The 23,546-nt window shown below is 34.2% G+C and overlaps 2 protein-coding genes and 1 pseudogene across 3 annotated transcripts; all 3 read left to right on the top strand.

Moving 5' to 3' along the window:
• The first annotated feature begins 10,397 nt into the window (after positions 1–10,397).
• On the top strand, positions 10,398–14,887 carry LOC137811791 (uncharacterized). 2 transcript variants are annotated; one of them, XM_068613621.1, is made up of 5 exons: positions 10,398–11,621; positions 12,311–12,582; positions 12,665–12,754; positions 13,500–14,219; positions 14,325–14,887. In XM_068613621.1, the coding sequence occupies exons 1-5, from the start codon at positions 11,519–11,521 to the stop codon at positions 14,343–14,345; spliced, it is 1,206 nt and encodes a 401-aa protein (XP_068469722.1). In that variant the 5' UTR covers positions 10,398–11,518; the 3' UTR covers positions 14,346–14,887. The 2 variants fall into 2 exon arrangements, with proteins under 2 accessions (XP_068469722.1, XP_090154844.1); XM_090298718.1 differs by lacking the exon at positions 14,325–14,887 and having other exon boundaries at positions 10,402–11,621; positions 13,500–14,258.
• A 6,143-nt stretch (positions 14,888–21,030) lies between these two features.
• Positions 21,031–22,755, top strand: LOC137809446 (uncharacterized; annotated as a pseudogene).
• Positions 22,756–22,854: 99 nt separating this feature from the next.
• Positions 22,855–23,267, top strand: LOC150029149 (uncharacterized). Its single transcript, XM_090299423.1, has one exon. It carries the CDS (start codon positions 22,870–22,872, stop codon positions 23,200–23,202), a length of 333 nt encoding a protein of 110 aa, XP_090155549.1. The 5' UTR covers positions 22,855–22,869; the 3' UTR covers positions 23,203–23,267.
• The last annotated feature ends 279 nt before the right edge of the window (positions 23,268–23,546 follow it).

Below are 23,546 nucleotides of genomic sequence, written 5' to 3'. Positions count from 1 at the left end.
ATGATAACCATCCACCAGCACACCACACAAGCAGTCCCGTGATGCTATACTAATCACCCTTCCACTTTAAGTCTGCTCAGCATTGGTCCCTCCAAGACAGGATCGTCACCATACAGAAACCAAACTGCTGATATCGGCCCTGGTTGATATAACATGCACTCTAGGTAGTTGAATCAGACTTAGTAGCATGACATCCACATATCGGGCATCCTCCTTAGACTACATTGTCACCCTGAACTAGCTATCCTTACTCCTTTGCAGTCATCTGCCCTTGGCTCGCCTAACTCTTAAGGCACATAATAGGATTTAGGTGTCATTCCGTTAAGGAATAGTTAAAGGAGCGCATTCTATGTTTCATCCACAACCACACTTTGATTTGAGCTAGGTGGAAAATTTCTTCCTCATCTGCTACCCCTTGCTGGAATACTATTAGATTCCTTTGCTCCCATATACACCTTACCACCGCCACCCACACACCTTTCCACAACAGGTTCTGCTTGTAGTTGATACAACACAAGGTAAACTGTTCAAAGTGACTCTGTATATCTCTATGCTGGGCAGACAGTATACCCACCCATCTAAGACAACGATCCCATATGCGTTGGGCCACAATACACTCCACAAACAAATGTTGCACTGATTCATTCTCACTGCAGCACATCACGCAAAGCAATGATGTAACGACCACCCCTCTCCTCAGTAGGCACGTTTTTGTTGGAAGTCTATCTAATAAAGCCCTCCACGCTGTTGTCAACACATTGGGGAAAGCCTTGACCTGCCACAGAAGTTTAAACACTCGATTTGGGCTTCCTCTGGTGCGATTGTATAGGCACTCATATGCTGACTTCACTGAGAATAAGCCTGAGCTATCGCCATCCCATAACTGGGAATCCGTGGACACCTTGCACAGGCGAGCACTGTCAACAAAGCTCAACAAGTCACTTTCTTGTTTAGCTTCCCATTGGAACCTAGCTCTTCTCCACTGCAGCCTCCAACTCCACACATCTTCCACCCACACGCCTACCTCGTTCACCTTTCTATCCTGATCCACAGATACAGAGAAGAGCCTGGGATATTTTACACTTAATGGAACACTACCCAACCTCCCAGAACCTCACCTTGTCACCCTTGCCTAGCTTCCATCTGATTGCTTCGTGGAACCAGCTACCCTATTCCCCCTCTCCACAACTTATACACAGATCTTTCCACCACCATGAATGTAGCTTCGCCCTTTTGTTGTTACGTTCAACACCTAGATTGTACTTAGACAATAATATGTCCTTCCACATCCCCTTTTCTTCAAACAAGAGCCTCCACTTCCACTTAGCTAGGAGAGCCTCGTTAAAGTTCCTAACGTTTTTTATCCCCAGTCCACCCTCTTCCAACGGCTTACACACATTCTCCCAGCTTACCCACGGTATCTGCTTTTTCTCCCTCCCCCCATCCCCATAAGAATCTTCTTTGTATACTAACCATTCTATCACACACCCCTCGGGGAGCCTCGAAGAACGAGAGATAGAATAGTGGTATAGCTGTAAATACCGCCTTCACCAAGTAGATCCTCCCAGCCAGCGACAGAGATTTTCCCTTCCAAACGCTATATTTTGCGCTTAGCCTTTCGATGATGGGTTCCCGAAATAACTTTTTTCTAGGATTACCTCCAACTTCAAGTTCCAAGTACTTAAATGGTACCCTCATTAGAGTACAATGTAGCGTTTTTGCATATACTTCTAGCACCTCTCTTCTAACATTAACTCCTGCCAGCTTTGACTTAAGGAAATTAATCTTCAGCCCCGAAGCTAGTTCATAGCACCTGAGGATGACTTTAATAGTGAATACGTTAGAATGAGTCTTCACACAGAAACAACGTGTCATCCGTAAATTGTAGAACGCTAGCCACGACCTCCTTCCTACTCACCTTGATGCCCCCTAGCAGGTTGGCTTTGACCGCTTGTCTCACAAGGCCCGACAGACCTTCTGCAGCCACAATGAATAGGAAAGGGGCCAGGGGGTCACCTTGTCTTAACCCTCTAGTGACATTAAACTCTGCGATGGGGCTACCATTAACCAAGACTGACACCGTTGCCGACTCCAGACAGCTCTTAATCCACATGATCCATCTGCTATGGAACCTAAGCCTCTGTAGCATATCTAGGAGGAAGACCCAACTGACCGAATCATACGCTTTCTCATAATCTACTTTCAGGCACAACCCTCTTCTGCCTCCCCTCTTTAACTCCTCTACAACCTCATTAGCCACTACTACACTGTCAAGTAACCCTCTATCCTTCAGAAAAGTTGATTGACACTCATCAATGACCGCAGGTAGCACTTTCTTCATACGGCAGGACAACACTTTCGCAACGATTTTATACAGCGATCCCACTAGAGATATAGGTCTATACTCATCTAATTTTGTCGGGTCTCTTACTTTGGGGACAAGTGCTATGAACGAGGCGTTACACCCCTTCGGTATGATTCCAGATTCTTGAAAGGATTGTATAGCAGCAAGAACATCGTGCTTAATAGTTTCCCAGTTGTGCTTAATGAAGTTAAAATTAAACCCATATGGGCCTGGACTTTTAGACCCCTCGCACATCCATATGGCTTCCTTCACCTCTTCCTCTGTGATACTAGACACTATACTCGCACTCTCCTCCTCGGTGAGCTTCTTGAACTGAACATTGTGTAGTCTGACGCCAAAATCGTGTCGAGCCACAAATCTTTCTTCAAACAAAGCTCTGGCTTCCCTCCTCACCACCTGGGGTTCCTCACACCATTGATCCCCCACTTGTACCCCTTTCACCTCATTTCTAAGCCTCCTCCATCTGATTACTGAGTGGTAGTACTTAGAGTTAGCATCCCCATGCACAAACCATTTGGACCTAGCTTTCTGCCTGGCCAGGGATTCAATTTTCTTATTAACCAGTCTCACTTGGCCGATAAGATCCAGTCTCTTCATTCTGTCATGGTCCTCCAACCTGTCTGCATCGTCTAACACATCAAGATCTTCTATCTCCTTCAGAATCCTTTTCTTCTCGGTTTCCATATGCCCAAACACTTCCCTGTTCCAGACTTTGAGGTCCGCCTTCAGACTTTTAAGTTTGTCTCTAAACTTTGTTATATTGTCACCTCGAACAGCATACGAGCACCACTTAGATCTCACCATCTCCTCGAACGTTGGCTCCATCATCCAAGCGTCAATTGACTTAAACGGTCTAGGCCCCCAGTCCTTCATCAGGCACTTGACAACAATGGCACAATGATCTGACACCTCCCTAGGCAATATGAACTGCTTGGCCATTGGCCATTCCCGTAACCATTCATCAGTCACCAGCACTATCAATTCTGATTTTTGCTGTACCATTGACTTTGTACCAGGAGTACTTCTTCCCCACTAACAACAACTCCACCAAACTATTACTCTCTATAAAATTGTTGAAGCCAGATATTTCTTTCTTTTGACTGCCCCTTTCACTGACACCCTTCCTTTCACTTGCACATCTAACAGCATTAAAGTCTCCACATAAGAACCAGGCCTTATCTTGATTGGCACTCTTGAGGTCCGTAACTTCCTCCCATAAGGCCTCCTTATCTTTCAAGTTACATGCTCCATATACATTAACTACCACACATCTCAGGTTCGTTTTGGTATGCAAACCGAACATTGCAATGAATCTTGTGCCCATCACATGACTTTCACACTGAAACATTTGCTTATGCCACATCACGAGCAAACTTCCAGCACCACTTAGACCTTCATTATGGATCCAGCCTACATCATTATTCCCCCAAATTGAGAAACACCTAGCATCCGAAAACACAACAGATTTGGTTTCTTATAGACACACCACCTCTGCATACTTATTGGCGATAACATTCCTCAAGTACCTGGCCTTAGTCCCCCCCCCCCCCCCCCCCCATACCTCTTATATTTAGGTTCACAACAATCATAGGAAACTCCTCTTATTTCCCTCCTCATATTCCTTTGCACCCTCAAGGTCTCTGGCTTCCATTCTCTCTAATTCCTTAACAACATCACTCTCGACCTTATGGCAAGCAACCCCAAGTTGTTTACCCGCCTCCCATACTGCACTTGGTTCCACAACTTCTTCCTCTTTACGGCACCTACTGTTACAATTAGCTATATCCCCATCAGACAACGAGTAGGATTTTTCACTGACCCTTGAATTTGTGTCGCTCCCAGCGTAAGCGTTTCTTGCTCCTCCACGAGTCTTCCTTTGCTGCACCGTACTGTGCTCGCCCACCTCCCCTTGTCCTTTCCGACACATGTGTCGCATGGTTTTACCACCACTAGCACCGACATCTTTTTCCTCTCGTCCACCACACCCTCTAATTATGGACTGTGAATGCTGTTTTCCCCCTTCTCACTTCACTACCGCTTTGCCCAATCATACCTTCTCCCCTGGAAAAGGATTTATATTTTACACTGGCATTTCCTGTTATGCTGTGGTTGCCGCTACTATCCCTCCCCGAGCTCCCTTCATCATCCGTACCATTAAACCTTACACTTGGACACATTTCGCTACCCCTAACCCCTGCAGGCTGCTCACATGCTGGGGAGAGCACTGTCACCATGTTTCCGCCCCTTACGTTGCACGGCCCGTCCTCCCCTCCTTGGGCATGTACCCCTCCACTCTGTTGGGTTACTTCACCGGACCCCTCACGGCCCAAGTTCATATTGGGCTTGATACCATTTGAGTTTTCCAGCGCAACAAGGAAATTAGTTAAAGCTGCTTGGACAGAGTTGCTTTTACATGCAACGTTAACTAGCTGGGCTACTGAAAAAGCTGACTCCCCTGCCTGCTCCTCCAACTTTCGTTTTTCCTCATTTGTGTCACCATAGCCACTTTTTTCCTGACCAAGTGCAGCCTGCGCAGTCCGTTCCTCAACATTCGAAAATTTTGTCTTATCTGGCTTGTCGTCATTCCTTTCTTCCACTACTTCCTTCGGCCACTGCACCTCCCCCTCACCTTGCTCTCCATCCTCCTTCTCACTCTTTTCGGACAAATGGGTTTCCTCCATGAAGGACTCCGACGATGTGACGCTATCTGAGGTTACATAATGGTTATACGTGCACCTGCACTTCCCTTCAAAGGAGTTGGGCTGCTCCTCTTCAATGCACACATTATAGACAAGACCGTTAATCATCATCCCCTTGGCCAGTCTAGCGTTAGACGACTTAAGGAGCCTCACTTGGAGTCTGGCATATTCCAAGTTCTCCCAAGCTTTTGTTGCCTTATCAATGTCCACCAGTGTAGCCACTTCTCCTATAACCTTGGTAAAACAATCTCTATTCCACATCGAAATAGGGAGCCCATAGCATCTAACCCAGGTTATTTTGTGGCCTGCTACAAGTGCATCAGACCAAGGCTCAATAGACTCAAAGACACTCTCAAACCACTGCTTATTAAGTGCAATAATATCTTCCAACCTTTCCCATTCTCTAGGAGTTAACAAAGTCAAATTATCACCCAAGTACCTCACCTTAACCATATCCATCCCTCCCACTATGAACTCTTCGCACAACTGATTATAACTCAGATCTGCTGCAAAGAAGCCCACTGCGCTAGCACACGTCCATGGTAGGATTACTTGGTTTGCCTCAATCATGGGACCCTTCCACGCACCCTGTGAGAATTTTTTCACCACACCCGCATATGTTTGCTTTACGTTTAATTCTCTCCCTTCCACCTTCTCCTTCCCCTTCTTAACCTCCACTCCTCTTTGTTACTCTCCTGCCTTTGTTCATGTGCATGGTGAGGTCTTTCAACGTGAACCATACCCACCGCTTTCACCCCTATGGCTCTAGACATATACTGTCGACGCTCCTGTTCTACCCTCCTGTACTGTGAAATATTGACGTAAAGTTTCATCCTACCCACCCATGCCTGGTCCATCTCCCTCTCTAGCCTACCCGCGTTTTTCACATCAAACATCCTAACAAAACTGAATCTCCTTCCCCACCTGTTGCGCCTACGGGAGATGAATACTTCCTTCACTCTGGCCCAGCGTTGGAACACCTTTAGCATATCAAGTTCACCATACTCATCCGGGAAGTTCGAGAAGAAGAATGTTGTTACACTGCTTGCTGTTGAGGATTGCTGCCTGTGGACCTTGCCAGAGTCGAACACCGCCATACCTTTTAGATGCTTACGTGAATTACTTTAATAAGGGATCAAACAATCTGATGCTCTTGACCAGAGAAAACCCAGTTCAATTCCCAATCTAGCCACCAGATCAAGGAATATCTTCTCATATTCTCACGGGTAAGTGTTTCTCTCTATTTTCATTGAATCATAACAAATCACAGTTGCTTTTCATTTCATCTTCAAATCACAAACATATTAGAAACATGAATCTTGAGGTCTTTTTCAGGGTTGTAATGAGGCTGAGCTTCCAAAAAATATTGGTTTTTCTTAGATAACAAAATGCACATCTTAAAGAAGAAGAACATACCTACAATTCAATTATAGAGAACATATATGTTATCTAATTACCACTTTCTTTCCATGTCACTTTTTTACTCTTTTTCTTTCTGACTTTTCATGATTTTCGTGATGATTTTTTTTTTCTTTTCTATTTCTTTTTCTTCTTCTATTTCTCTTTCTTTTCTTTTTTTTTCTTTTTTTTTTCTTTCAATAATAGGAAAATATTCTTCCTATATTTTAACTCTTTGAGCTTTCACAATCAGAACCAACCATTCCCTTTTGTATATGTATTGCATTTATGTTCTCCTTCCTTAAACATGCTAAAGGGTAGAAAAATATATCATCAAAGGTTAAGGTGCAATAATAACAAAAATCTTGGCCCAAAGGGGATACATAAAAAAATGGAATTCTAATAAGATAAAGGTTGACTATTTGGCCATGGGTTCCTAATTAACACAAACAAATGCCTCAATCATCTTCATGTTCTTTTATGATGTAACAAAAATAAAAATTAAGTAACCACAACTGTCAATTCATCAGCAAAACTCTCAAAATTGTTTAAGGTTCACACACTCACTTGGTTTAATTGGCCTCATTCTTTTTTGTCTTGTCATTCCCTGTCTTAATCAATCATCCTGTTAAATTTTCATGTATCATAATTTCAACTACATTTGAATAGGGATTCAATCATATTTTCTTTTCTAACATGTGTCTAATTCATCTCACTATCTAATATTTAAACACAAATTCTTTTTTCCCACAATTCAAAATTAATATTCTAGTTCTTTTTTATTTGAGAAAAATAAACTAGAAAACAAACAAATTAAAACTGAAATTTATTCAAGAAAATTATTTCAAGACATAAAACTAACAAAACCAAATTTATTCAAATTACCAAATAAACAAATAAATAGAAAACAAAATAACCGAAAAATAAAATAAAATAAAAACTAAACAAAAAATAAAATTCAAATAACTGAAAATAAAAGAGAATTAGAAAGATAAAACCATATTTGTTTTCAATCCTCTCTTGTTTCGTCCTTCATTCCTTTGATGACAAATTAAGCTAAGATAGAGAAAGTGAGGCAAGTTGAACAGGATGTCTGCTAGTAGATTATAAATCACGAACTATCATATTCAATTATGTGATCTTTAGAACTCACCTTTGGCATTATAAATCACGAACTATCATATTCAGTTATGTGATCTTTAGAACTCACCTTTGGCAGAAAAAACTTGTAGTAGATTTGTTGTCATATCTTTACTTTTGTGCAAAACTTTTTGTATTTAACTTTCCAAATGTTGACTAGGTAATTCGAGAATTACCTCTTTACAAAAGTTTTTCAATAGTACCTTTGTAATAATAAACATTCTCTCATCTTTGTAATACAAATTTTGTACCTTTCTCCAACATGTTTAACATGTCAGTGTTGCATGGCTCAAAGAAAGCATGCACTATTTACTTCAAATGTTCATAATCCACACCTTTGAACATTGGTAGATGATTTATAGTATGTCCTTTAGACTACATGAGTCTTGTTGCCGGATTGTACCTTTTGTCAATCAATAATTAACCCTAGTGATTAACTTAGATATCAACTCAAGGAATAACTAGTCATAAAGGAGAGGTTGAATAAATTTCAAGACTTTTTTTGCAAGCAATAAATCGTCTAATAACAAAGTGAAGCATAATGTTAATAATATTAATACTAATGAAATTTTCTATAGATTTGAATATGTATAATTTATGAATAAATTTGTTGATAACATCCATAGGTAAAAGTTTGTAGATAGAAATTCATAGGTAATATTTGTAGGTAAAATTTCATAAGTAATATTCGTAGGTAACAATTTTTCATGCTAGCTTGCTAAAATTACGTACGAATTTTACCTACTGATTTTTCTCATCAAACTACTTCATTATTTTATACGGAAAAAATTATAGGTAACTAATTTTACATAGCGATAGCAATCCATACATAAGTTCAAATTTATTTACAGATCTAAATTCATAGTTAATTATCAGTAGGTTATAACAAATTTTCTTATAGTTCTACTTATATGGTTGAAGCACAAAATATTGTTTCATTAAGATCCGCTGACACCAATTAATCCGCTTGGTGAATGAAATCAATTCGCTCGGTCTCCCTTTGCGTATGTTCAACTCGAGATCTTTTTTCATCCCCAAATTTCTTTTGTGTTCAATGCTTCTTTGGATCACTCCAACTTTTCAGTCTACAGATTTTTTTTTTCTCTCTGGAACTTTTTCGCTTAATGCAAGTTCTGACCTTTTGTGACTCGAATCCGCTTAGCACATCTAGCATGCGCTTAGTGGATTGAGTGTTTTCTACCAATTTTTTTCAGCTTCCAATTTTCCCAATTCAAGATTCTTATGAGATCAAATAATTTCAATCTCAATAACAGTTCAAAGTGGTATAAAGTTCTATTTCTAGATTTCTCAATTCAATGCATTTGATTTTAAGTGCATAATTTTGTATTTTAACAAGTAAAATATACCTTTATCAATGTTGCAAGACTAATCTTAAAAACAATGGACAAATATATGACCAATAAAGTGGAATAAATAATTTGAGAAAAATCATTGTAAGCTTGGACATAATAAAGTATTTCTTAATATGAAAAACTAAACATTGTTGAAATCCTTATATAAAAACTTTTGTTGTCGAAGGTTAGTGTTAATATGATGATTTTAAATTCTTTATAAAATATTTTATCTAAAAATATTTATATTCTTACTACTTTCACATGAGTTTTGATTAACAATTATACTCATAGATATCTGAGTTGGAACCAACATTCTTTGGATAGTGTGATGAATCATAACTTAATATATATATATATATATATATATATATATATATATATATATAACATGTATAAAACACATTGTTGTCATTAAAATTTTTCTTAAAAAAATTATCTAGAAAATAAATAGTTCAACTCTTAATGTTCAACCTTTAATCATTTATCCTTAATCAGCTGTAAATTGAGTTATTTTCAACATTATTCATGGTATACAAGTAATAATAACTTTTTAATATCACATTTATCTCTTACAAATGTCAAAAGATGGATAACTTTAAAGGAATTAAAAAAAAATAACAACAAGACAACAATCCAAATTCATATGAATGATTTATATTTTGCACCACAAATTTGTACATGCTAAGTTCACAATAAGATGTATGTACATATTTGTACATGTATATCTTTATATATTGAAGCATATAATTAGTAATTTACTAACTTTATTTTATTTATTGTATATTTAAGGAAACAAAATTAACTCATACTTCCACAATTAATAAATATAAGTAAAATATTTGATTATTACAAATACTATCTCTATATATTTTCTTTTAAGTTTCAATTGTTTTGAGAAAACCAATAATTGCAATACACTTTCTTGATTTGAATAAAATATTTATTACAAAATTTAATTTAACCTTTTTTATTTTTGCAACCCAAATTATATATATAAATTAAATATTATATGAAGAGTAAACTTATAATTGAAAAAAAAATGTTGTTTTGAATTTTAAAGATAACAGTAAAAATGAAAAAAAAAATCAAACATGCTACACCTAAAAAACTAATGGAGGGAATAATACCTTTCAATCAAATTTTATTTTTAATATTTTCTTTTTTTATATCAACTTCAATAATGTAATTTTTAGAAATAATTTTTTTTAAATATAACAATAATGAAAGTAAATAATATTGACTGCTTTAATTAATGTTAAAATTAATTATCTAGCTTGTATTTTTTAGAGTGTGTATTAATTAAGCCTTTTATTAATAATTATCTTGTTTGGCAACAATCATGCATGCATAGACTATGGATACAAATTAAGTTTATTAATTAGTGTGTACTTATCTTTTAAGCCAATAAGGTAAACATAAATACCTAAACCAAACAAATACTTGAGGCACAAGCCAACCAAACGTTTACATTGGTACAACACAAGACAAGGTGGCAGTGGTGACTGGTGGGTGAAGCAGAAGCACACCACATGAAACTCCAAACCAAATTCAACACCGCCCTTTAATTCTTTTCAGAGCCCCATCCTTATTACACTGCCCAAGTTCTTTTTTTTTTTGTCACCCTTTTCCGATTTAACCCTTTCCCTCTTCCTCTCTCTGCTCCTCTGCGTGAAACCAGGACACCCCTTTTGGCCTCTTCACTTTTGCCACCCAAAGTCTTTACCTTTATCGGTTTAGCTGGCTTATAATCCCCGTACAATGTACCCCATGTCCCTTCTTTGGTCTAATTCCTGAATTTGAGTCACTGGGTGGTGCTTAGTTTTTGCTGATGGCTGAGGATGTTTGACTTGTGTTTCTCACTTGTTTGATTCTTTAGTCCTTTTTACCCCTTTAATCCTTCAGTTTTTCTACCTGTTATACCTGGCTTGCTGCTCCTTCCTATTATTCTCTCTGGGTTAGTGGAGGGTTTATTAAATTTAAGCATTGATTGCCTGAAGGTTTCTTTTGTGGTTCAATTTATCACTAATTGGATTAGACACTAGGTTTGTTGTTCATAGAGCAGGGAATTCATGCAATATAATATAATCTTTTGTTGTATTCTGTGTCTTTGATTCAGAATTATCCATTTTATCGGCCCCTTTTTTTTAATGAAGCAAATTGCTTTATGCGAGAAGAACTTAGACTGAAATCAAACCCCTTATTGTTTGAGGGCAGAAGGGGTTAAATGCAGAAAATGAGGGATATTGTTTTTTCTTGAAGTTTCCTCATCATCACCAAGGGTTCAGGGAGTTTTGTACATGTGTACATTGAGAAAGAGTGAGCAGGTTCTTATTGAAGTGTGCAGAACATCACCTTTGATTATTTTGCAATTTGGGAATTTGAAGAAAGACTTCAATTTGTGAGCAGTTAGTTATTTTAGCATCGATTATATTAACCGAGTGATAATAAGAAGCGTTGGATTGGTCATTCGGGAAAAGAGAAAGGAATTGCTCATACAATTCAGACATGTGAAGCACAAATTCATCCCATCCTGGAAAAAGGTTGATTATTTGCTATGAAGAATGAAAGGAGGTGATCATTCATTAGTACCACAATGGTTGAAAAGCAGTGGAAATGAGAGTAGGGTGGCTGGTACAAACAACCAATTCACATCACCATATTCTGGTAATTGTTTATGCTTGGTGTTGAATACCTGATAATAGTTAATAGCATGTTCTTATGTTTAAAATAAAATTAGGAAAGGTAAGGAAAAAAAATTGAGATTCCAATATTATTTTCTATACTTTAGATGAAAAGAAAAGAAATAGTGTGGGGGCTGGAAATAGCTTTAAGTTTGATCCATGATTGTAGCCAATTTTCCATTCATTCCCATGACCATGCTGGAAAAAAAAAAGGAAATTCTCTTGAATCTTTCCAAGTGTTAGTTTGATCGGACATTGAGTCAGTATGAGTCTGAAAAGTGGTATATAAGGAAGAAGACCCATATGCTTATTCTCTTAAGGTTTTAGATTAGAAGTGGTATCTTGACTTTCTTGTATGGAATGCTCATGGCTCACTAGGTGTTTACAAATCTTTTAATGCTTGATTGGGAAATTCCCTGCACTGGAAAGGAAATTTTATTGCCCTTTTATTTTCTTCAACAATTTGTTGTCTCATGAACATTTTTTCTTTTTCTCCTACACATACCAGAGATGTTATTTTTTGCCAATGTGAAATCTTGTACTTTGATTCATGATGTGTATGATATTTAGTCACCAAATGTTGTGCGAGAAATATTCTTATTCAATATATTGCATAACTGAAATAAACATCTATGAACAGTTCTGATAGTGTCAAATATCCTTCCTGTGTAGATCATATGACTTATTCCAGTCGTCAATGGAGTCCTAGCCTCTCTAGGTCATATAGTAGTTCTGAGAGAAGCTGGCATGATAGGGATGGAGAGAAAGATACTGACAATGAGGGCCTGACCTCAGCAACACATGATATTCCTATGACAGTTGGAATCAGAAGCAAGGCTATGGTGACACATCAGTATAATATTTCTACAAGCACATCTTCTATGGGTCTCAGTATGGCTGAGACATTGGCTCAGGGTCCACATCACTCTTACTCACCATCACAAGTATGTTTGATGTTGAACTCTTTTTAAAGTTTTGTATTTGTTGAAATGTGTTCAGTGCTCTTATGGTATATTTTCCATACAGTTATCTGCTAGTACTCAAAAGCTTGAAGAATTGGCCCTTAAGCAATCTAGGTTATTAATCCCAGTGACACCATCCACACCTAGATCCCTGGTAAGTGTTTCTTCTGCTTCTTTTTTCTTAAAATAATAGTTATGAAAACATTAATTTTAAATATATTGATTATTTTCATAGTACAATTTTTGGGTTTTATGCACAATAGAAATTTCATGGTATTGTTATATGTTGTATTGTGATTGATATTCCTCATGAAAATCTGCTAGAACTAGAAACATGTTACATGTAAAATGTATTTTCTTCTAACTTTATCGATCTATGTTCTAATCAATAAATTATTTTGGAAGTGTCGAAGACCTATGCGTATATTGTGGATACTTTTGAATGATTTTGGTTAAGATTTATTTAACTCAATTTATTGCCTTATGCCTTACTAGAAATAATTATTAACCATATTAGTAAAGTGTGGATAGATGATGTCATTCTCCTCCTTGGTATCTATGGGGAGGTATTTGACACCTGACTCAATGGTTATTGACTTTTATCATTATCTTTGACTTTGTACTCTCGTGGAATTGACATTTGTAGTCTACATGACATAAAATCTTTTTTTCTTTGGTGCATTCATGTTCATTTCTTAGAAGTAAACAGTAATAACTTGGAGTCTTGTACCAAAAAATAAAACCATTGAGCAGTTAAAACTTTCTTGGACTGAATTTGTAGCTTGCTATGTAATTTAAGTTCAATAACTGCGAGGAAATTTAAAATCACTAACTAGCAGTTGATTATTGTTGGGAAGTATTTGATGTATAACTAACTTTGGAATATCAATATCTTGAAGGCTGCTAGCTCTTCGGAGAAATCAAAGGTGAAGACAGGGCGGCAGCAGTATCCCTTCTACTCACGTCGACCCGGTCATTCTTTGCATGGTGCTCACCCGAACTCAGATATACAGAAAACTAGTTCTGTTAATTCCCTTAGTTTCAGTTCTTCACGAGAGTTGAATGGTGTCTCTTCAGTAGTAAAGGACAACTTAAGTCCCAATAGTAGATCATTGCTCGGCCCAGTTGGTGCCACTAGATCCACTTCTATATCTGCTCCCTCTAGAAGCTTAGGTAACAATTCAACCCCTTCTTCATGGATAACATTGGAAAAGAAACATACTTTTCCTACCCAGAGCAGGAATGATTTCTTCAAGAATCTTTCAAGGAAGAGTTCCTTGGAAAAACCTTCTTCTGACGTTTTGCCTATTGACATGTCTTGTACCTTGGAGAAGTCTGAAGCCGGCACAACGAATGTTTCTAGTTGTCCCATTCTGAAATCTAGAGACGCATCTTCTCTGAACATGGAGAGTGACTACAGCTCCACAATTACAGTGAATGGCAATGCTGCCAACGAACCTCTGAAACCTTCAAGCAGTGGAGAGAATCAGCATAGCAGCAATCCATTTCCTTATCCAGAAGAGGAAGAGATTGCGTTTTTACGTTCCCTTGGGTGGGAGGAAAGTGTTGGAGATGATGAAGGCCTCACTGAAGAGGAGATACAAGACTTCTATGAAAAGGTTATTATTCTTTTGGAACTGTTTCTTTGCTGTAATTAATTTGGAATAATGTTCGGAGTTGAAAAATGAGTTCCTTATGATCTATGTATTTCTTTTCTCCTGCAGCACATGAAGTTACAGCCATGACCAATCATTCTGCAACATGTGCTTCAAAGACAGAATGCACTGCTACAACTCAGAAGTTTGATATGGCAGGATTTGAACTATAAAAGTGATGTTCATTTACTATGTTTCTTTAGGTGAATTAGTGAGTTAAAATTAGGGGGAAATGGCTGGAAGGTAGTTGATGGATAATAAGATTATTCTTTTGGTAAACTCTATCAGAAAAAAACTAAGATGCAGGCTAAGCATAGAGACTTAACTAGGAACTAGTTTAATAATGATGGTGCATAAAGTTTCCCTAGCATTAGGAGCAAATGAAGATAACAAAGATGAATGTTCCTTTGTTTAACAGGACGCTGCCTGTAGAATGGTATACAGTATAGCAAAGAAGAACAGGAGTATTAGATAGTTATTTTTTCTTCGGCCTTTATGATGTTTTCCTTCTTTCTACAGATTACTGTTATTTGTTTAAGACACACTGTGATACAGTTTATTGTAGGACCATACAAATGCTTCCCCATACTTCATTATCATTACAAAAACAAAAAGGCCAAGAAATTAGTTCATTTTGTTCTTTTGTTTTCTTTTGAAACCCTAAACTCAATTCAGAACTCCAATTGATTTAGGTCTAGGTTACTGTGTTGTTGACATATATGCTTTCACTTTTACACATATTCTATTAAAAATAGTATAAAATTTAAAAGAAAAGTATTTAAATAATCTATAATTTATATATTGTATGTAAGAATATATGGACACTTCTTGAATTTAACTAACAAATTATTTCTCTTTATTTGGTAGGGCTCAAGAGATAAATTAATTTGCATGAACACATGCGATTCCTTATTTATTATGAGTTACATTATTTATACTATTATTAAAATCTTTTTTTACATTAATTATTTAATTATGTAGTTTCTTTCTTTTCTTTCCATCTCTATCTCTATCTGTTATATAGAGAAATCAAATATAAATATTGTTTACCATTCATGATTAATAATTTTGCAGAAAACATGTGGATACAGTCAACCTTAACTATATCCATTAAATAATATATTTTAAGATCATATTAAAATTATTTAAATCCTCAAAAGTTCCAATATTTGAATGGATCAAATACGTTATTTACACTTTTTTTTAGTTATACAAAATTTTAAAGAGAGAATGATGTCTTTTATAAATAATATTCTTCTGATGAAGTTACATAATTTTCTGGTCAAGTCAAATCAATAATTTCGATGTTTTAATTGCTTATTTTATCAAGCAGTTGAATCTTGAGTTTATATTCAATTCAAGCATTGTTAAGCATTATTAATCGGAAATTGAACCACTTTCAAGAAACTTAACCACGGATTTCTTAACATAAAAGCTTTTATAAAAAACTATACATTTGGATTATTTTATTATTTTATTTTATAAATGTTTTTGAAAAATTAATTTAAATTTATGAAATTTTATCTTTTAATTTTTTTAAGTGTTTGATGGAATAAAATAATTTAAATTTATTGAATTTAATCATAATATTTCAATTACTGTTAACTATAAAATTTAATTTAGTATTAATTGTTGTTTAAAAATTTTAAAATATAAATGGATAATTTTTTCATCAATATTAATTTCAGAAAATTTACAACTGCATTTTGTAAGATTTTTTCAACTAACCTTAATAAAGAATTTTCTTGATATTAACTGATGTTGTTTTTAACTAATGTCAATCAAAATTATTTTAATTGATATTGATTAAAAAAAATAACATTATTAATCGGGATTTTATTGTTTGATCTTTTATTTAATATTGATAAAAAAAATCCCTCCTCCTTATATTAGTTAAAACTATCCTAGTCAAAATTAATTGTAAGTTTTTCATTTAATATTATAAAAATTAATTCTAATTTCAAAAGTATGTAAGGATTAGTCGAAAAAATTATGTGAAATCAATAATAAATCAACTTTTACTGAGTCAGTTACATTTTGATCTATATCGAATCAATGTACCAACTAATGCTAAGTCAATAATACATTTACAAAGTAATATATATATATAAAAGAAATTTCAAATTCTTATATTTAGTTTATTTTAAATAATTATATTACTTATACATTTTTAAAATTTCACTTTCTTAAATTCTTATCCTAGATAACATATTTTAATTTTTTTATAAAAATGAACACTCTAATTTTTTATTTATTTAAACATACTATAAGGAAAGCATTAATTTGGTTGGTTTGATTAAGGGAGAAGATGAGAAAAAATATATTTTTTATTTATCCTTCCGTATCTTCTTTTATTTTTTATTAAATTAATTAATTATACCGTTTTAAAAACATTTTTTCTCTATTTCTCTCATATTTCTACTCTTCTTAAATAACTAAACATTCAACTTTATTTCTTAGTTGTTTCTCTAATTGAAAAAATATAATTATAATAATATTTTATTAATTAATTTAATTTAATTTTAAATATGTTTAAAATTTAAATGACTATAACTTTGATATTTCAACTTATTTAGAAAAAATTCTAAACTTATTTTCTAAAAATTACATATGTCAATTAAAATATTTTTCTTACATGTTTTATTACCACTTCGACGTCTTTCAAAAAAATCGTCACCAAATAAGTCTTATTAATCTATTACCAAATTAGATTTTAAAGATATTTTCGTGATCACTCTAACATTGTATTTTATATATTGTAAAGAACTAGTTTTATAAAAAAACAATTTGACAAAATCTTTAGTAAGATATTAACAGTTTAATTTTTTGAAGAATTTTTTACAATTTTGATCACTCGCTATAAGTTTATTTTGTCCTTCAAAATTAGAATTTATTTTCTAAAATAACTATTCATTCTTATCTTATTATTATTATTTTTATCTTCTCCTCCTACTTTTATACGAAACGTTATAATCAATTAAATTATACTTGTGTCATTCAGTCCAAAATATAAGAAAATTATATCTAACATATATATACCGATATTTTTTATTATTACCACTATTAATTCTTATAGCATTATTCTGATAATGAAAATATTAAGTAATAATTAAACAATATAGAAATTAAACTAAATTTGTACTGAATAATAAATTTTAAAATATTTCTAATTATCAAATTACATAATTATTTTTTTATAAATTATTATACCATCAATATCTTTCTATAAAAAAAATCGTGTCTTTATTATTAAATTTAGTTAAAATTAAATAATAAAGATAAAGTACTTAAATTATTTATATTCTAAAAATAATCTAAGTACTTTGTTATTAATTTGTGTAAATGAAGCATTCAATATTTTAGATTAATATGGAAACTTTTATATGCAAACAAAAATAATTTAAAGATAAATTTGAAAAACATAATTTGATTTAAAAAATTAAAATATATAACATTTTGTAAGAGGTACACTTATCTAATTTGATTTCTCTACAAATTTTATATACAAATTTAACAGCATAACTGTTTTTGTTTTTATCTTTTTATATTGTTATTATTTTGGAAATATGGTTCTTCTTCTTCATTTTTTCACAAAATTTATTCCCATAATTTTAATTATGTAATTACAGTTTATCCATTAACACTTAATAGAAATTAAGTAACACGTTGTTACACTGCCATATCAGCAAAATTATATTACATTTTTACATTAGCATTTAGGTCAAATATGAAGATTTTGGGAGCTTCATAATTTTTTTTTCTTTGTAATTTTTTTGTTTTGTTGGAAGGCTAAATTTTTTGGTTGATTTTTTTTTTAATTTTTTATTGAAATCTGAGGTTTTGACTAATAAAAGTTTCTATTTTAAAAAAATAAAAAATAAAATAAAATATGAAGGTTTATGGTATAATTAAATTGTAGTTGCAATTTAAAAAATTAAAATCATAGGTGCAATTGTACAAGTAAAATAATTAGAGATCGAATTTGAAATAAAAATAAGGGACCAAAATCACAATAGTGAGAAGAAAAAACAATTAAAACATATAACTAGCTACCTGAGAAGAAAACGTATAAAAATGTTATTTTACTTTTAAGAATAAAATATGAATATTTATCAATAATGAAACTAGTAAAAGAAGAGTTTTAAGATACATTCTTTTGTATTTCACAGTACTTACGTGAATATGGAATCAAATATATATATAAAAAATTATATATTTTAAATTGAATTTGAATTAATCTAGAAAATGGAGAATTTTTAGACTATTGCGTTTATTATATTGGAAAATTTTCCAAAATAATAGCAAATAAAATTTAACTAAATAATTATTGGAAAATTATCACTAGATGGATAATTGGGCGTTCACAATTAACGAGAGAGAATATTTTTAATAGAAAAAAATACATGATAATCAATGAGACATTTTTTTATAAAATAAATAAATAGATGGATTGCGTGTGGATAATAAATTATTATTTTAATTAAAATATTGTAATTGTCAAATGATTTTAGATGTGAAAATATCATAATTCATAATAATTATGCATCACTTAGGAATTATAGTGATTAATAGTTTATAAATATTTTGTTTCCCAATTAATTTATTGTAACACATTTTAAGAATAAGATTCGTAGACTTAAATTAGTCCTAAAGTATAAATTTTGAATATAATTTTTTTTATCAGAAAATTTTGAATATAATGAAATCTTAATATTGCAACATATAGGAATTTAGAACATTAAAATATTAAAAAGAAATGTTGTGACATGTGATAATTAATAAATTCTTTAATCGTTTAGCAATTATGGTGAGTTGATTTTAAGATTGTATATTTTATTGGTTGTTCCTTGTTTATGATTTTTTTTATTCAACAATTATGGTGAGAATTTTAAGGTATACAAAATTAACCAAGTGGTTAAGTAAGTGTGAAGGTTCACTTCAGAAGGGTAAAGAGATAAAAAAAATTATAAGGTGACAAATAATGTAGCGGATGGAATTTAAGAAGAATGAAAGTAAATGATGAATGAAGATGACCAAAAGGAAATAACATAAAAAGTAACATAAATGGCGCAAGGAACGATGGATAAAGAGATGAGATGAAGGAAGCTTATGGTGAAAATGGTGAAAGATGATCACGCCACTTGGAGGGTGAAAAACTCCAAGATAAGTGAAGGAAAAGTCGCCACTTGAAATGCTCACACACTAAGATAAGACCCAAATCATTTAGGAGATAAAGCTCATTAATCACTCAAACCGAGTTTCTTTACTATATTCAAAATCTAGGTGAAAATACATGAGGCGAGACACCCTATTTATAGGAAGAGGTGCCTTGGTGGGCAAGATGGGTGAAGGGTAGAAATGACAAGGGAGAGGGGCTGCCTAGGGTGTTGACCATGGTCAAAACCGCACCTTTAGGCATAACTTCTAGAAGGTAGGTTTAAAACCCTAATTCTAGGTGCCTTGTCTTGAAAAAATGGGTTTGGTACAAGCCCATTTCTAAGTACACTCCCTTTTATGCTATGTGAACCTACTCTAACCTATTTTGCTATTTGGACCCCAAAAGTGAGCCCAAATTATTTACAAACATGTTTATGTCTTTTAAGAAGACCAGAAGAAAGAACAATTGATGTTATGGTCTATGCCAAGTTCTTCTTCAGGTGAGATCCGTCTAATATTTGGTGGGGCCTTGACTTGATTGTTGAGATGACTGCTCACAGTGCAAATTGTCTCTTGAGTCCTTGGTCTTCTTGGCTACTTGGATTGTATCACACACATAACAACATAATAAGGAGGATGAAAACCTAGAGTATGTTTATGGACTTATTTGCAAATATGGGTCTAATTGGGCCTTTTTTTTATTTTTGTAGGCTCAAACAAGAGGACTACTCTAGGATGAAGGAATGTACAAAGCATATCCAAGAAGACCTCCAACTCATCAAAACATAAACTATATGGTCAGAAGAGCACAAAAAGATTGAGTTTCGGCTGACTAGTCAACATTATTTTTGGGCCAAGCTTTAGCTTAAATAAATTGTATAAAGTTATTTAGGATTTCATTGGTCACGTATTGGGCTATGAGCATAAAATAACTGGACCAAATATTTGGGACAATTAGCATAGGTTTTTGAGCTGGTATTTGGGAATCATGGTTGTCAAACTCGCGAGTCAACTCGTTGACTCGTCCGAGTTCACGTTCCCACTTTTCCTTACCGAGTTAACTCGGTAGCAGACTCGGTTTTGAGGTAAACTCGGTGGAATCGGTAGACTCGGTGTGGACTCGCGACTCTGGTCCAAGTTGGCGAGTCCAGCTGGTTTTTTTAAAAAAACAAAACTGTGTCGTTTTGAATGGGGGGCCTGAATGAAATAAAAAAACTTAGGTTTTTGCGTTTCGTTTTGTGTTTCTGTTCTGTTCTGTGGAGTGTGGCAGAGATAGATTGAGTTGTGAGTTGCAGTGGTAGTGGTCGCGTCGCAAGTTGCAGTGGTGGTGGTCGCGTCGCGAGTTGTTGTAGGTTGCTGGTGGTGGTGGTCGCGTTGCGAGTTGCTGCAGGTGGTGGCGTCACGTTGTTGCAGGTGGGCGTCGCGGTGGTGCGTTGTGGTGGTCGTGTCGGAGTGTTCGTCGGACTTGTGGGTTGTTGCTGCTCATCATATAAGGTTAGAGTTGGGTGGTGTGAAATTAGGGTAGGAAAGGGAAGGGATTACTAGGGTTCTGTTTTTTCTTTAATTGGCTGCAGAATGAACTGTTTTTTAATTGAGAATAGTTGCTGATTGCCCTGCACTTTTGTTTTTTTGAAAGAAATTGAATTTGGAGGAGCAGTATTTTTGTTAAGAAATGTCTGGGAGTGGATCAAATTCAAGTGAGCTCAATAGAACTGCATCTGCATCTTCTAATAGAAGTAAAAATGCTCCAGGAAATAAAACTGATGTTGGATGGAAGCATGGGATAAATATTAATGGAAATGGTAAAAAAGTGAAGTGTAGTTATTGTTCAAAGATTGTGAGTGGAGGAATATTTAGGTTCAAGCATCATCTTGCTGGAACTAGGGAGGACTCTGAACCTTGTTGTTATGTTCCAGAAGAAATAAGAGATTTGATGATAAAAATTGTTGCGGAAGCTAAGCAAGCCTCTTTGAAAAAAAGAAAGTTAAATATAATTGATGAAGACCAAGGATGTGAGGGGCTTGAAGAAAGACAAAATATATTTGGTTCTAAAGGAAAAGAAAAAGTTGGTAGTAGGGGGCAGTTCAAGCTAGCATAAATCAAATGATGAAGAAAGGTTATAAAGAAGAAGTGGATGCTCAAGTTGCTTAATTTTTTTACACAAGTGCCATTCCGTTTAATGTAATTAAAAATCCAGCTTTTACAAAGATGTGTGAAATGATTGGAAAATATGGATGTTGGATAAAGTTTTTAAGATGCTGGATGATGTTGTTGAATTAGTTGGAGAAGAAAATGTGGTGCAAGTGGTGACTGATAATGCTGCAAATTTCAAGGCAGCTGGAGAGTTGTTGATGCAAAAAAGGGAGCATTTGTATTGGACCCCATGTGCTGCACACTGCATTGATTTGATTTTGAAGATTTTGAAAAGAAGTTGAAGGTCCATGAGCTTACTATCAAGAAAGGAAGAAAGATCACCACTTATATTTATGGAAAATCCATGCTAATTAGCATGTTGAAGAAGTTCACACAAAAAAGAGACTTGATAAGACCGGGTGTAACTAGATTTGTCCCCGCTTATTTAACTCTAGGTTGTCTTCATGAACTGAAAGCCTCATTATTGACCATGTTCAGTTCTGAAGAATGGAAAACAAGTAAATTTGGAACTTCACAAGAGGGAAAAAAGGTTGAAAATATGATATTAGACAACCAGTTTTGGAAGAATATCTCCACGTGCCTCAAAGTTGCTGCCCCTCTTATGGTGGTCCTAAGATTGGTGGATTCAGATGCAAAACCTGCAATGGGTTTCATATATGAAGAGATAGATCGTGCAAAGGAGAAGATTAAGAACAATTTTATTTTATAGCTTTTCTCTTTAAAAATTTAATTACTCCTTCTTCTTCTATTACTTATATGATAGTTGGTATTGATTACTATTGAATGAATGTATGTAGCTATGAAGAGGTTTGGAAAAATTGATGCAAGATGGGATAATCAATTTCATAGGCCTCTGCATGCAGCTGCATACTATCTCAATCCCCAATTCCATTATGAACCTGAGTTTAGATCTGATGATCCTGAGGTGAAAGAAGGCTTGTATACATCCATGAGAAGATTGGTTAAGGATGCTGCTGAAAGAAGGATAATTAATGTGCAACTTGTTGAGTATCATTTTGGTAGAGGAGCCTTTGCAATGGATGACGCAAAGGAAAGTAGAAAAACAATACTTCCTGGAGAATGGTGGGAGATGTTTGAGTATAGAACTCCAGAGTTGAAGAGGTTTGCTATCCGAATTCTAAGCTTGACTTGTAGCTCTTCTGAATGTGAGCGATTGGAGTTCATTTGAAATGGTAATTGAAGTTATTTATAATTTCTTTATTTAGTTTATATGGTTAGTTACTAAATTTCCTATTTAATATAGGTTCATACAAAGAGAAGAAACCGTTTGCATCAGAAAAAGATGAATGATTTGGTGTATGTCATGTACAACTTGAAATTGAGTAATAAGCAAATTAGAAAAATAGTTGCTCTTCCCTTTGATGATATTCAATCAGATGATGAATGGATAACTGAAGAGGGAGATAATATTGATGAGATTGATCAAGTTCAAGATGCAAATGTTCACTTAAATCCGGCAATAACAATTCCAACTCTAGATGCATTTGATCTTGAAAATTTGACTTTTGATGTCAATGTGGATGAAGATGAAGATGAAGATGGAGATGATGATGAAGATGATGATGGAGATGATGGAGGAGAGGATATCATTAGAGGATTGGACATAGAAATTTGAATTTCTAATTATTTAATTTCTATGACTTGAATTGAACAATTTAACTTTTGTAGTATTTGTATGACCTTCTTTATTTGAAACTTTGAAGTTAGATGATTTGGTATATTATTAATTCTCATTCAGGACTAAATGTAGTTATTTACACTTATTTTTTTAATATGAAAGTAGACTCTTACGAGTCTACGAGTCGAGTCTACGGAGCTCCCACGAGTCTACGTAGACTCGCGAGTTTGACAACCATGGGGCCAATAGTAGAATAGGTCTAGTTAGGGTTAAAAGTGACTAGTTAGGGTAACAATTTGGCTTCTCTGAACCCAATGTAACAGTAGAATATCTAGGGTATA

This window comes from Phaseolus vulgaris, chromosome 2, assembly GCF_051622355.1.
Source record: "Phaseolus vulgaris cultivar YP4 chromosome 2, ASM5162235v1, whole genome shotgun sequence".
Lineage (NCBI taxonomy): Eukaryota > Viridiplantae > Streptophyta > Magnoliopsida > Fabales > Fabaceae > Phaseolus > Phaseolus vulgaris.
The sequence above is the reverse complement of the archived record's forward strand: the minus strand, read 5'-3'. Positions and strand labels throughout refer to the sequence as shown.

Coding starts and splice junctions, on each gene's coding strand:
- LOC150029149 (XM_090299423.1), top strand. CDS start 22,870: ATGAATGATTTGGTGTATGTCATGTACAACTTGAAATTGAGTAATAAG.
- LOC137811791 (XM_090298718.1), top strand. CDS start 11,519: ATGAAAGGAGGTGATCATTCATTAGTACCACAATGGTTGAAAAGCAGT. Junction 11,622..12,310: donor ATTCACATCACCATATTCTG/GTAATTGTTTAT, acceptor CTTCCTGTGTAG/ATCATATGACTTATTCCAGT. Junction 12,583..12,664: donor ACTCTTACTCACCATCACAA/GTATGTTTGATG, acceptor TTTTCCATACAG/TTATCTGCTAGTACTCAAAA.